At 42.2% G+C, this 15,825-nt stretch overlaps 1 protein-coding gene across 10 annotated transcripts in view; it reads right to left on the reverse strand.

Moving 5' to 3' along the window:
- Clip1 (CAP-Gly domain containing linker protein 1) overlaps window positions 1–15,825 on the reverse strand; it is a 100,664-nt gene that overhangs the window by 61,306 nt on the left and 23,533 nt on the right. For all 10 annotated transcript variants that reach the window (XM_048343017.1, XM_048343018.1, XM_048343021.1 and 7 more), the window contains 4 exons: window positions 7,824–8,016; window positions 4,546–5,117; window positions 2,799–2,923; window positions 1,571–1,793 (listed from right to left, as the gene is read on the reverse strand). In XM_048343017.1, the coding sequence (XP_048198974.1) occupies window positions 1,571–1,793; window positions 2,799–2,923; window positions 4,546–5,117; window positions 7,824–7,908 (1,005 nt within the window). In that variant the 5' untranslated portion in view covers window positions 7,909–8,016. The remainder of the gene's footprint in view (window positions 1–1,570; window positions 1,794–2,798; window positions 2,924–4,545; window positions 5,118–7,823; window positions 8,017–15,825) is intronic.

Raw genomic sequence — 15,825 nt, forward strand, 5'->3', positions numbered from 1 at the left:
GTGTTTAGGATTACAATGGCTACAGTTTCCACCAGTTAATCCCAAACATCACAGGACTTTGGAGCTGGTAGGTGGCCTGTGCAAATTGGTTGTTTGCTTATCACCTCTTGTTTAAGGGAAGTTGCCAGTCCAGGGATTATCACACACACACACACCCAACTGATACCCTTATCTCTTTGAAGTAGTCTCTGATGTAGCAACCTTTCTGCAAGTACTCTCTCTTGTTTGATAATGAATAAAAGCTCTGTCCATGGGACCCTCAGCATCTGTTGCTGGAGAGGGGCAGCAGGTCCCCTGGAACCCCAAAACCAATTCCATGGTCCAGTCTTCATCATTGCTTTGCTCTCGTCCTGGCTCCTGGGTTTCAGTGGGACAAGGTGCTCGGGAAGGTTTGCAACAGCTCTCTGAACAAGGCTTTGTCTACATACTAGAGCTTGTTCTTCACTTCCTTCCACTGTGCTTTTTATGACTTCCTCAGAAAAGTCCACTGATACTTGTTGTTATGAAGATGTAGTCTTTCTTTTGAGATGTAAACTGAAATAGTTGAAGCAGTATTTCTTTTTCCTGAACTTGAAAGGAATAAACTCTGACATGCCTCAAGTGATAGAGTGCCTGACTGGCAAGCACAAGACCCTGTGTTCAAACTACAGTACTATGAAAAAAGAAAAACTCTGGAGAAGCAGAACCACACACACACACCCCCCCCAATACACAGATTTCGCTGCTGCCTTTCTCTGCCAAATCATGATGGTACAGAAGGCAAAATGAAATCAAGGGCTAGAACCTTGTTACCAGAGATCCACAACTTAAGTAATTCTTGTCTGAAGCTCACCATCACAAAGCAGAGATTCAAAATGCATTTGGAAAAGAATTTTGTGCTGCCATTTCTGGGGTAAATAGTATCTGCCTAGTGAAGCAGATCAAAGAAAGTACGTAGACTTGAGCGCAAGGGGGTCAGGAGAAAGCCTTTGACCCCAGTAAATTTCATGTTAACAAAAAGAATGAGGCATCATTTCAATTCTGATGATTCTACTTTCATAGCTCTAAATGGGCGAGCAGGTGAAGAAAAAAAGAGGAAACTGAACACCACATGACATTTCCCAGCACTATTCCAGTTCCAGAAGTAGAGGCCCTTCTGCCTGCCTTTGGCTCAAATCAGGAGCACCTCACACATTAACTGTTTTCAGTAGATCAGACTGTATTAACATGATATTACATTTCTAAGAACACACCTTTTCTCAACACTCTGGTTCCTCCTAAAACTGTTTGAAATCAAAATGAAATCTACATATTGAGGAAACTTTCCTTAGAATGTTAGAGAAAAGAACAATATTTACTACAGATTCACAAAGTACTAGTAGATTTTTAACCTTCAAGAATCTGAAACGTGCTATTAAAAACTATCTCAAAAACCCTACTGCAGTCTGAGTTAATTTTTCAAAACGTCCACAGAACTTCATAGCTAGCTATGGGCCACACTGAGAACAAGGACAGGCAAAGCAAGGCTCGACTAAGGATGTTGCAAATGAGTAGAATGCAGAGTGCAAAATAAGGCAGCAGGGAGGCTTACTAGTCCAGTCCGGCTTGGCTTGCTGCTCACAGAGGAGGCCACAGAGCTCATGGAGCTGAGGGAAGAGGCAGATGGGCTGCGCTTCAGGCTTGCAGGGGTGGTGGCCATCACACGCCTCACAGCGGCAGCCTTGGCTTTGGCTGGTGTTGTAGAAGGGAAGCCAATCTTGGTCACTTTGTGGACAGGAGCAAACAAGCCATATTTGGGTTGACACTGAAAATACCTTTCAAGAACAATGAGAACAGTAGCAAACAAAATTTAACTTCAAAAAGTTAACAACTATAACTAAGGACTCTTCTACTTCATAACATGTGACAGGTTTTCTGAAAATTCTAACTCCAAACTGGGGTTAATATTTGCCACAATGCAGCATTCACATGTATGTAGGTTAACAAATATGCCTAAGGAGTTAGGGCACTAATAACAATATGAAACAGAGATGAGACTGCTCATATTTAGCTGAGGTTCTATGCAAAGGGCACAAATATTTTTAATATCTGGTAAATGTATAGTAAAAAAAAAAATTCAGCAAGGTGCCAGTGGCTCACACCTGTAATCCTAGCTACTGAGGAGGCTGAGATCTGAGAATTGCAGTTCCAAGCAAGGCAGGGAAGGAAAGTTCATGAGACTCTTTTTTTGTTGTTTGTTTAAATTCAGTCGTGGGGCTTGAATTGTAGGCCTGGGTGCTGTCCCTGACCTCATTAACTCAAGGATAGTGCTCTAAAACTTGAGACACAGTGTCATTTCTGGCTTTCTGGTACTTAATTGGAGACAAGAGTCTCCTGGACTTCCCTGCCCAGGCTGGCTTTGAACCACAATCCTCAGATCTTAGCCTCCTGAATAGCTAGGATTATAGGTGTGAGCTACCAGTGACAAGCTCCATGATATTCTTATCTCCAATAAACTACTCAGAAAAAGCAACACTGGCACTATAGCTCAAGTGGTAGAAAGCTAGCCTTGAGCACAGAGAGGCTCAGGAACAAAGCCCAGGCCCTGAGTTCAAGACCGACAACCCGCCAAAAATAAATAAATAAAGTACAGCTCTTCAAACACTCATTCCTGCACCAAATGCTGGGGACTGGCCCCAGGGTCTTGAGTATGCTAAGCAAGTGCTTTCCTAATGAGCTACATACCCAGCTTTCATTTCCATTATACACCTTTGGGGAGATACACTACAGCACTATAATGTCCAAGAGAGAAACATGATGGCATACAATTCCAGTCCTACCTGGTTCCAGCAACCGCACCATCATTCTTCCCAAGAGGTTCATCTAATTCCACACCACACCATTCACCCTTAGCAAAGTCAGTCTCACCAAGAAAGCGGACTACACCAGCCTTAGTGCCACCAACCTAGAAGAGAAGTTTTGTAAAACTGAATAAATGAACATAAACTAATTTTATAGCTTCATCTTTTTTTTTTCTTTTGTGCTGGTCCTGAGTCCTGAGTCTTAAACTCAAGGTCTGGTACTATCCCTGAGCTTCTTTTGCTCAAGGATGGCACTTTACCACTTGAGCCTCAGCTCCACTTCCAGCTTTTTTTGTGTGATTAATTAGAGATAAGTGTCTCCCTGATGTTTCTGTCTAGGCTGGCACTGAACCACAATGCTCAGATATCAGCTCCTGGGTAGCTAGGATTCTTATTTCTTTACTTTTAAACAAAAGGCAGTGTTCCATAACTGACTTTTGGTTCATAAAAAAACAGGAAAAACCCTTTCTTGGTTTTATAATTATATCTCAGTCCACTGTATGGGTCTCTAGCTTATTAAACTAGGCCCTAGTCATAGACATTTAGTTTAAGCAAGCTTAAGTTTTTAAAATCATTTGGCTTTAATTCTGGAAAAAAATCTAATGAGACTGTGTTAAATTCATAGTATTGGAAGTTAATTTATCTCAGTGTTTCTTGTTTGCTTGTCAGTTTACCTTTTTTTGGCCAGTCCTGAGTCTTAAACTCAGCTCCTTTTTCCTCAAGGTTAGCACTCTACCACTTGAGCCACAGTGCCACTTCTGGCTTTTTCTTTTTTCTTTTGGCCAAACTCTGGGCCTGAGCACTGTCCCTGGCTTCTTTTTTGCTCAAGGCTAGCACTCTGCCACTTGAGCCACAAGCACCACTTCTGGCCTTTTCTATATATGTGGTACTGAGGAATCAAACCCAGAGCTGAAGCAAGCACTCTTGCCACTAGGCCATAGGCCATAGTCCCAGCCCCCACTTCTGGCTTTTTCTGTGATTAACTGGATATGAGTCTCATGAACTTTCCTGCCTGGGCTGGCTTTGAACCTCCATCCTCAGATCTCAGCCTCCTGAGTAACTAGGATTACAGTTTGAGCCATTGGCACCCTACCCTAAGTATTTTAGCAAAATCACATGTACAAAACACAGCATATGGCTGGGAATATGACCTAGTGGTAAAGTGCTTGCCTCATATACATGAAACCCTAGGTTTGATTCCTCAGCACCATATATATAGAAAAATCCAGAAGTGGCACTGTGGCTCAAGTGGTAGAGTGCTAGCCTTGAGCAAAAAGAAGCCAGGGACAGTACTCAGGCTTTGAGTTCAAGACCCAGGACTGGCAAAACAAAACACAGCATATTAAAGACGATGTAATCTCTTCAAATAATCTTCTGAATTATTTGAGGGTGAGTCAAAGTTACTGTCAAGACAACTGTTTTCTCCAAGAGGCATTTAACGGCTGTTAATTTCAGGGAAATAATTCAAAAAGCCTGAAACAATACACTGTGAGCACTGTGATTGATGGCACTGGGGAAATTCTTACATACTAATGAACTGATCATCTCAGCTCTGTTAGAATTTTGGTGATCAATAATTTGGGGGAGGAAGCAAAGCTGGGCATGATGGCACACACCCACAATTCCAAACTTTTGGGATGTTGAGGTAGTTCTAAGTTTCCTTTGAGTGTTTCTTATTTCTAAACCAAAGATTTCTATAAAAAGGAGGATGCGTGCATGTACTCACCAACACTCTGTCTCCAATTTTGAGCTCCCGTTCTCCTTTCTTTATTGAGCCAGCCTCTGAAAGGTTGGAAATTGATTCACTGGCAGTTTTTGTGAGGTTGCTGATCTGAGATGTGGCTGAAGTATCCTTTGCTGTTGGTTGGGATGATTTATGGGGAATATTTGAGGGGGTGGCCTGGGATGAGGATGCCATGCTAGCTGCAGAAGTGGACAAAGGAGAAGCAGTTCTGGAGGCATGAGCCATCTGCAGGCCATTGGCTTCATCTTCTGCTTGTATTTTTCTTGTTAACTTTGAAGGTCGGGTAAATATGCCCTTTAAAGATTCGCACTGAAAATACCGAACTCCTGCTACAGAACCATCATTCTTGCCTATGGGTTCATCTAAAACAATTCCAGCCCACTGGCCTGGTGCAAACTGGGTTTCTCCAAGAAATTGGATAAATCCAGGCTTATTCCCGTTCACCCAAACACGCTCCCCTACTCGAAAATCATCCACAAATTCCTCTTGAGTCTCAGGAGATGGAGTACTTGAAGCTTTTTCACTGGATATTGTTTTTTCTACTGGAGCTGCAGCTGAAAACAGAAAAATTACATAAGATTAAATTTCATATTCAAGCAATCATCCTCTAACAAAGTAAAATAGAAAAAACAATAGTGGGGCTAGGAATGTGGCTTAGTGCTTGCATAGCATGCATGAAGCCATGGGTTCAATTCCTGAGTACCACATAAACAGAAAAAGCAAGCCAGAAGTGGTACTGTGGCTCAAGTGGTAGAGTACTAGCCTAGAGCAAAAAGAAGCTCAGGGACAGTGCCTAGGCTCTGAGTGCAAGCCCCAGGACTGGCAAAAAAGAGAAAAGAAAAAGCAATAGCAACAGGAGTACACAGAGAGTTGTTTTGACTTATTTTTAAGCCAGTAATAGAGTACTTTCTCTATCATTTTCAATGCGGTCAAAACTCAATGAGCTGGGGAGTAAAAACTCAATCACCTTGATAAGCGCTTGTGGCTCATGCCTGTAATCCTAGCTACTCAGGAGGCTGAGGTCTGAAGACTGTTGTTGGAAGCCAGCCTTAGCAGGAAAGTCCATGAGACTCTCATCTCCAGTAAACTACTCAGAAAAGATGGGAAGTGGTATTGTGGCTCCAGTGGTAAAGCTCTAGTCTTAAGTTGAAGTTTGGGGACCATGCCCAAGCCCTGAGCTCAAGCCCCAGGACCAAAACACAAACCCACAAAGACCTATATATCCATAGGTCAGATTCCACTTCTAACCTGAATCTACTGAGACAGGCTTTATTCCAACTTTTGAAATTAAAGCTGTTACTCAGAAAGGTGAGATCTAGAGGATGATTGTGGTTTGAACCCACCACGGGCAGAAGTCTGCCTGATTCCATCTCTAATTAACCAGCAGGTAGGCTAGAAGCATGGCTTAAACGATAGCCAGCCAGAGAAGTAAAGCTAAGTAAGCACTAGACCCTGAGTTCAATTCCTGGCACTGCCTTTCCCCAAAAAAGAAAAATGCTCAAAACACTTAACTGAACAGATTAGTAATCAGATTTGATGAAGGAAAGGAGTCAGTGCTGTGGCCCTAGCTGTCTTTACTACGAAAGTACTGCATTAATCCTGCCTTTAATGACAGGGATAGAAATCACAGTAAATAAAAAGTATAGCACCTGGCCAAATGTCTGGCTAAAGTAATACAACTTTGTATACTCTCCTATCAGAAAGAGGGCACTTATAGTTTGCCAAAAATAATATTTAGCCAGGCACCAGTGGCTCACGCGTATAATCCTAACTATTCAGGAGGCTGAGATCTGAGGTTCGAGGTTCAAAGCCAGGCCAGGCAGGAAAGTCCGTGAAACTCTTATTTCCAATTAAGCACCAGAAAACCAGAAGTGGTGCCATGGCTCAAGTGGTAGAGTGCTAGCCTTGAGCGGAAGAGCTCAGGGTCAGCACCCAGGCCCAGAGTCCAAGCCCCATGACTAACAAGAAGAAAAAATATTTATACTGGAAACTCAACCATGTAGTCATCCAAGAGGAATTTATTAAATTTTAGTGTTAACTGACAAAGCACATATTTTTAAACATCCTACCATTCACAAGGCATATCATCATCTCAGGATGTAACACAACCTCTCTGAGTTTAATTTATTCATCTATAAGGGGACAGTAACATCTCTCAAGGGCTTTAAAAATGAGGATTAAGTGAAATACTGTATTTATTGATTCTATACATTTTCAGTGAGGTCCTGTATACAAATAGTTCCTATAAAAACAACTTGAGAGGTTTGGGAATGTGAATCAGTGGTAGATTACTTGCCTAGCATGCATGAAGCCCTGGGTCCAATTCGTCAGTACAGCATAAACAGAAATGGCACTGTGGTTCAAGTGGTAGAGCACTAGCTTTGAGCAAAAGAAGCTCAGGGACAGTGCCCAGGCCCTGAGTTCAAGCCCTAGGACTAGCCCAAAACAAAACAATGTGAGATATATAGCCTATGCCCTAATGGAGATAGGAATTAAGGAGTTGGAAGGCAGACAGAAAAGCAGTACACCAGGTAACAGCAGGAGGTGATTCTGTGGAGGAATTCTCTGGAGAATTCTGTCTTGGAAAAAGCCATAAAGGAAAGCCTAAGGTCTCCTGAACAAGTATTAGTGAACCACACAAAGTTGGAAAAGCCCAAGAAATTTAAACAATAGACTGCTGTAGTTCACAGATTCCCATCCTAAGGTATTTTGTACAGTAGGCTAAATAGATATATAAAATTTGAGAATGTGTTGAACAGGCACTGTCCTGCCTGCTCCTCTGATGTCAGTGGCTTACCACAGGACAATTAGTATCACAATATCTTTTAAAACAGACTAGTGGCACTGGTGGCTTAAACCTATAATCCTAGCTACTCAGGAGGTTGAAATCTAAGGATTGCGGTTCAAAGCCAACCTGGGCAGGAAAAGTCCATGAAACTCTTACCTTTAATTAACCACCAGAAAACTAGAAGAGGCACCGTAGCTCAAAGGGATAGAGCCAAGGCCCTGAGTTCAAGCCACACAACCCACAAACAAAAAGGAAAAAGAAAGACAGAATTTTATATCTGGAAGTCTCTCTTTTATTTATTTTTTTTTGAGACATGGCCCAGATTGGTCTTGAATATGAAATTCCCTTGCCTCAGGCTGTCCATGGGGGAACTGGGATTACAGGCATGTACCACCATGCCTGGCTATCTGGAAGTCTTAATCAATGAAGTCTTCATACAGTATAAGGTATTAAAGAAAAAACAAAGCATTACCAGCAACAGGTGTCTTCAAGGTTGTATTTCCAGGCTTAAGGATCTTGGTGGGGGCCTTAAGCCCACTTGGTTTTAGCATGCTCATTTTCTCTGTCGGTCAAAGCTTTTTCTCCTTTGTTGTTGCCACTATTTTTCCCCAACCATCAATACAACTGTGGGTGTTTCTATGGTGAAGTTAGTTGCTGGATGAAATCTGCAAAAAGAAATATATCAAATGACCTTAGATGTACAGAAGAAAGAAAACACTCAAGTCTAGGAATTTGAGACCAGCAAAACTAACATAGCAAGAGACCCTATCAACTAGTATATAACAAAGGGACAAAAACAGAGTAGAGAAAAGACAGCCTCTTTAACAAATGGTACTGGAAAAACTGGTTTTTCACTTACAAGAGACAAACTGGATTCCTACCTCTTACCTTGTACAAAAATTGATTCAAAAAAGAAAGAAAGAAAGAAAGAAAATTGACTCCATACAGATCAAAGAGCTCAAAGTAAAACCTGAAACCTTATATCTACTACAGGAAAATGTAGGAAAAACCCTGGAAGTTGTGGGCACAGGTAAATATTTTCTGAATATGACTCTAGGTTAGTCAGATGAGAGCAAGAATTGACAAATGGGACTATACCAAATTAAAGAGTTCCTGCACAGCAAAAGAAACAAATTACCAGAATCAGGTAGGAAAAAAAAATCTTTGAAGCTATTTAACAGATAAAGGATTAGGGCTGGGATGTAGCTCAGTGGCAAAGCGCTTGCCTAGCAAGTGCAACGTTCTGGGTTCGATCCACAGTACCAAAAAAAAAAAAAAAAAAAACAGATAAAGGATTAATAACCAGAGTATACAAAGAGCTCAAAATGTCTGGGAGTGTTGCTTAGTGGTAGAGTGCTTGCCTAGCATGTATGAAGCCCTAGAATTCCTTAGTACCACATAAATAGAAAAAGCTGGAAGTGGTACTGTGGCTCAAGTGTTACAGTTGCTAGCCTTGAGCAAAAGAAGCTCAGGGACAAACGTCCAGGCCCTCAATTCAAGCCCCAAGACTGGCCAAAAAAAGAGCTCAAAAACTTAAACAAGAGAACAAATAACCCAATTAGTAAATGAGCAAGTGAATTAAACAGTTCTTACTTATGTTTTATTTTTATTTATTTATTTAATTTGTCAGTCATGGGGCTTGAACTCAGGGCCTGAGCACTGCCCCTGGCTTCTTTCTGCTCAAGGCTAGCACTCTGCCACTTGAGCCACAGCGCCACTTCTGGCTGTTTTCTGTATATGTGGTGCAGGGGAATTGAACCCAGGGCCTCATGTATAGGAGGCAAGCACTCTTGCCACTAGGCCATATCCCCAGCCCCTGAATTAAACAGTTCTAAGAAGAAATACAAATGACTAAGAGAGGGCTGGGGATATGGCCTAGTGGCGAGAGAGCTTGCCTCATATACATGAGGCCCTGGGTTCGATTCCCCAGCACCACATATACAGAAAATGGCCAGAAGTGGCGCTGTGCCTCAAGTGGCAGAGTGCTAGCCTTGAGCAAAAAGGAAGCCAGGGACAGTGCTCAGGCCCTGAGACCAAGGCCCAGGACTGGCAAAAAAATTAAAAAAATTTAAAAAAATAAAGAAGAAATACAAATGACTAAGAGAAATATGAAAAAATATTTATAATCCTTTACCATGTACAGGAGCTACAACTCAAAACTATATTAAGATTCCATCTCACCCCAATCACTAGGTTCAAACAATATGAAGATTAGTGTGGAGATTCCTCAAAAACTAAAAACAGATCTACATTCTGTCCCTCCCATACCAGTATTGGGTATATACCCACAAGAGTATAAATCAATATACAAAAGGAGGATATCTGCATATCCAGGTTTATTGTAGTACTGTTCACAATACCCAAACTGTAGAATTAGAGTGCCCAACAACAGATCAGTACAGAAAAAATACGGTACATATATACCATGGAATACTATACTGTCATAAAGAAAAATAAAATCATTTCATTTGTAAGAAAATGGAGTTGGGAGACCATCATGTTGAAAGATAAGCCAAATGTCACATGTTTTCACTTATTTGTAGAGGCTAGATCCAAATGTGCTATATATCCATGAGTATGTATGTACATAAATATATAGGGGGCTGGGAATATGGTCTACGGGCAAGAGTGCTTGCCTCGTATACATGAAGCCCTGGATTTGATTCCTTAGCACCACATTTATACAAAAGGCCAGAAGTGGTGCTGTGGCTAAGAGGCAGAGTTCTAGTCCTGAGCAAAAAGAAGCCAGGGACAGTGATCAGGCCCTAAGACCAAGCCCCAGGACTGGCAAAAAATAGAACAAAAAATATATATAGACACACACACACAAGAACAAACAGACACACATACACATATGTGTGTACACATGGTCCACTGGTAACTCATGCCTATAATCCCTTTAATCTTAGCTACTTAGGAGGCTGAGATCTGAGGATTACAGTTTGAAACAAGCTCAGACAAGAAAGTCTATGAGGGGCTGGGGATATGGCCTAGTGGCAAGAGTGTTTGCCTCGCATACATGAGGCCCTGGGTTCAATTCCCCAGTACCACATATACAGAAAATGGCCAGAAGTGGCGCTGTGGCTCAAATGGCAGAGTGCTAGCCTTGAGCAAAAAGAAGCCAGGGACAGTGCTCAGGCCCTGAGTCCAAGCCCCAGGACTGGCAAAAAAAAAAAAAAAAAAAAAAAGAAAGAAAAAAAATGACAACTGTTGGGGACAGCTGTGCCTTTAAGAGGCCACAGCTGGCTTTAGCCTGTACCCTCCCCTTCTGCCTTTAACAGGAAGAGAAGCCCGTACCCCTGGGGTTGAGCACGTGTCTGATGGCCAAGAACCCAGAACCCAACTCTTGGGGGGCTGGGTCTCCACCCACAAAGGAAGTCCCCTGACATCACTTGAAGGACAGCTCTTGTGGCCAACCTGTAGTCCCTCTCTTGTGCCCGCCCTTGGGGGTATATCTCTTGGCTCCTCATCTGAATAAATCAGAATGCCCTTGAGGTCTTCTCCGAGACTCCCATGCATCTGTGAGTGTCTTTCTTGCAGGGCCTGAGGAGTCTCGTTCGGTCATGTGCACTGAGGCTTACACGTGTCCCATCACTCCACCCTGGGCGTCCCTGTTCAGGAGCCCAGGGGAGAGGGTGAAAAGGGGAACACACTTAAGAGAGAATAATCGTAGCATCCCCAGACCCAGGGAAGGTGAAGCTAGCCCGGCATACAACCTATCAAGTCTTTTGAATGATAACAGAGAAGAAACTTCATGACTATCTAAAACTCTTTAAATACTTTTGCTTTCCTACACATCTGTGAGTCCAATTTTCTTCATGCATTTCAAAATCAAACTGCCATAAGTCAGCCACTAAACAGATTTGTAAAACAAAAAAGAAATGCCAGCACTGGTGGCATGTAATCCTAGCTAATTAAGAGGCTAGGATCTTGGTTCTATGCCAGCTTTGGCAACAAAGTCCATAAGACTCTATCTCAGTGGGAGGAGCTAGGACATGGTAGTATACTCCTGTTATTCCACACATGATCAGAAACTTAAAATTGGTGGATTATGGCCCAGGAACATGCCTTGGCAAAAATCAAGACCTCATCCAAAAATAACCAGTGCTTAAAAAAAAGGGGTGGAGGGAGCTGGGAATATGGCAAGAGTGCTTGCCTCATATACATGAAGCCCTGGGTTCGATTCCTCAGCACCACATATACAGAAAAGCCCAGAAGTGGCGCTGTGGCTCAAGTGGCAGAGTGCTAGCCTTGAGCAAAAAGAAGCCAGGGACAGTGCTCAGGCCCTGAGTCCAAGCCCCAGGTCTGGAAAAAAAAAATTATGTAAGGGGCTAGGAATATGGCCTTGTGGTAACGTGTTTACCTCATATACATGAAGCTCTGGGTTCAATTCGTCAGCACCATATATATAGAAAAAGCCAGAAGTGGCGCTGTGGCTCAAGTGGTAGAGTGCTAGCCTTGAGCAAAAAGAAGCCAGGGAAATACCCCCAGACACATCATAGTCAAGGCCTCAGATTTTAACAACAAGGAACATATTCTGAATGCAATCAAAACAAAGGACTATACTACAACGGAAAAAAGATTAGAATCACGGCAGACCTCTCCATACAAACTTACAATGGAAGAACTCCATCCAAGTCCTGCAGGCCAACAACTGCCAACCCAGACACTCAGCAAAATTAGAATTTAATTTTGAGGGGAAAAAACAAATCTTTCCATAGCAAAGAGAAACTAAAGGAATATGTGAACAAAAACAAAAAAACAAAACAAAAAAAGCCTTACAGAGAATCCTAAGAGGAGAAAACCACTCAACAGAACAACAGAAAATGTACAGGACCTCCAAACAGAAACAGAAAGAAACTACAATAGCCAGAGCCCAATAGGAAAAATAGATCAAGAAAGACAAGAAAGAAAGGAAAGAAGCAAAACACAGCCTAACAGGAAAATGGAAGGGAAAAAAACACACCTATCCATGATCTCCTTAAAAATAAAAGGTTTAACCTCTCCAATAAAAAGGAAAAGATTAGCAGAGTGGATTCGCAAACAAAATATAGCTATCTGTTGTCTTCAAGAGACCCATCATATAGCAAAGGACAAAAACAAGCTGTGAATGAAAGGATGGAGCAAGATCTTCCAAATGCACCTACCAAAACAGCAAGGGTAGCCATCCTGATTTCAGACGAGCTAGACTTCTTATTAAAATCAGTTCAAGGGGCTGGGGATATAGCCTAGTGGCAAGAGTGCCTGCCTCGGATACACGAGGCCCTAGGTTCGATTCCCCAGCACCACATATACAGAAAATGGCCAGAAGCGGCGCTGTGGCTCAAGTGGCAGAGTGCTAGCCTTGAGCGGGAAGAAGCCAGGGACAGTGCTCAGGCCCTGAGTCCAAGGCCCAGGACTGGCCAAAAAAAAATAATAAAAAAATAAAATAAAATAAAATAAAATAAAATAAAATAAAATAAAATAAAATCAGTTCAAGGGCTGGGAATATGGCCTAGAGGCAAGAGTGCTTGCCTCGTGTACATGAAGCCCTGGGTTTGATTCCCCAGCACCACATATATAGAGAATGGCCAGAAGTGGCGCTGTGGCTCAAGTGGCAGAGTGCTAGCCTTGAGCAAAAAGAAGCCAGGACAGTGCTTAGGCCCTGAGTCAAAGCCCAGGACTGGTTAAAAAAAAAAAAAGAAAAAATCAGTTCAAAAAGATAAAGAAGGGGGCTGGGGATATAGCCTAGTGGCAAGAGTGCCTGCCTCGGATACATGAGGCCCTAGGTTCGATTCCCCAGCACCACATATACAGAAAACGGCCAGAAGCAGCGCTGTGGCTCAAGTGGCAGAGTGCTAGCCTTGAGCGGGAAGAAGCCAGGGACAGTGCTCAGGCCCTGAGTCCAAGGCCCAGGACTGGCCAAAAAAAAAAGATAAAAAAGGACACTGCCTATTAATACAAGGAAAAATCCAGAAGGAAGACATCACCATGATAAATTTATACTCACTGAACAAAAGAGGCCCTTAATATGTCAAACAAATTCTTTCAGAACTACAGAACATGATAGACCCAAATACAATCATAGTGGGAGATTTTAATACTACACTCTCTCCAAAAGACAGATCCAACACACAGAGGATTCACAAGGGAGCCAAAGACCTGTCGAGGATAGCTATACCTTTAAGACCTGGGACTGCTGGCTGTTAGCCACTCCTACCTTCCCCAAGTCGGGAACCACCAGAAAGTCAGCCCAAACCAGTCCCACCTCTCATCTTGGAGCACCTGTCTCCTAATGGCACCAGCCTGCGCCCAGGGGGCCGGTCCTGGGGGGACTGTGATCTCCACCTCTGCGGGAAGTTCCGTGACATCACCGTGATGGACAGTTCATCAGCCAATCGTTAATACCCAGTTAGTCCCTCCTCTTCCTGCCACCATTACTGTTATATAAACCCCTCCCCTGAATAAAATTTTGGGAAGCTTCTGAAGCTTACTCCTAGATGTCCACATGTATCTGGCCTCCTTGGCGAGTATGGGGGAGGGGGGGCATTCTCGTGGCCACACCCAGTCCGGAGCTTACCCGTGGCCCTCGCTTCTGCATTACTTCCTACTGGCCAGAGGATATGCGTGAGAGCGAAAGGGGAACACACAGAGGGGGCGAATAGGCCCGGGATCCCCACGGAACGGGGTTTAGAGATAGCCCAGCAAAGACCTAAGTAATACCATATCCCACATGGATATGACAGATCTGTACAGTGTTTTTTATCCTACAGAGACTCAATACACATTCTTCTCAGCAGCCCATGGAACATACTCCAAAATAGATCATATCATAGTCCACACAAAGAACCTCAACAAATACAAGAGTATTGACATTACCCCATGTATTCTATCTGATCACAGTGGAATCAAGGTAGCCCTCAATAACAAAGGATACCACAGAAACTACACAAATACTTGAAGGCTAAACTCCTCACTGTTATCTAACATTTGGGTCACAGAGCAAATTAAGGACGAAATTAATGAGTTCATAAGTGACAATGACAATGAAAATACATCACAAAGAAACCTACGGGATACAGCAAAGGCAGTGCTGAGGGGCAAGATCATTGCCCTCAGCGCACACATTAAAAGAATGGAATCAGAACAGGTAAATAACCTTATTATGCAGTTAAAACGACTGGAGAAATAAGAAAAAATTGAACCTAAAACGACTAGGAGAGAGATCACAAAGATTAAAGAAGAGAGAAAACTGATTGAGACTAGAAAGACCACTCAACAAATAAAACTAAAAGCTGGTTCTTTGAGAAAAATAAGTAAAATGGACAGACCCCTTGCAAGACTTACAAAAAAAGAAGAGAAGAGACTCATATCTGTAAGATCAGGGACTCCACCAGAAAAATCACAACAAATACACAGGATAGTCAAAGAATTATAAGGAACTATTTCCAGACTCTTTACTCACTAAAGAACAAAAATTTTACAGAAATGGATCGATTCTTAGAGAAGTATAAACTGCCCAAAATGAATCAAGAATAAATAAATCAACTAAATAAACCAATAACCTACAGCGAAATACAGGATGTAATCAAGAGCCTTCCAACAAAGAAAAGCCCAGGCCCGGATGGATTCACCAATGAATTCTATAAAATCTTCAGTGAGGAGCTAATACCAATCAATACTCCTCAAATTCTTTCGCGAAATAGAAACAGAGGGAGAAATACCAAACTCTATGAAGCTAATATCATACTCATTCCCAAACCAGGCAAAGACCCAACAAAAAAAAGAGAACTACAGACCAATATCACTAATGAACACAGATGCAAAGCTCCTCAACAAAATATTAGCTAACAGGATCCAGAAACTGATCAAGAAAATTATACATCACGATCAAGTATGCTTCATCCCACAGACGCAAGGATGGTTCAACATCCACAAATCAATAAATGTAATTCACCACATCAACAGAGCTAAGACCAAGAACCACATCATCATCTCAGCCAATGCCCAAAAAGCCTTTGACAAAATACAATACCCATATATGTTAAAAGCCCTGGAGAGAACAGGAATAGAGGGAACATTCTTTAAAACAATAAAAGCCATATACAACAGACCAACTACTAATATCATATTAAATGGGGAAAAACTAAAACCATTTCCCCTAAACTCAGGAACAAGACAAGGATGCCCGCTCTCCCTGCTTCTATTCAACATAGTGCTGGAATCCCTCGCCATAGCAATAGGCAAGAGGAGGACATAAAAGGGATCCACAATGGTAAAAAAGAAATCAAACTATCCCTATTCGTAGATGACATGATTTTATATCTGAAGGATATAAAAAGCTCAGTCCCCAAACTCCTAGATCTAATAAACCATTTTGGCAAAGTAGCAGGATACAAAATCAACCCACAAAAATCAGCAGCTTTTCTGTACACCAGCAATGTAAAAGCAGAAAAGGAAATTATGGAAATAATGCCATTTGCAATAGCTAAAAA

The sequence above is a fragment of the Perognathus longimembris genome, chromosome 3 (genome assembly GCF_023159225.1).
Source record: "Perognathus longimembris pacificus isolate PPM17 chromosome 3, ASM2315922v1, whole genome shotgun sequence".
Taxonomy (NCBI): domain Eukaryota; kingdom Metazoa; phylum Chordata; class Mammalia; order Rodentia; family Heteromyidae; genus Perognathus; species Perognathus longimembris.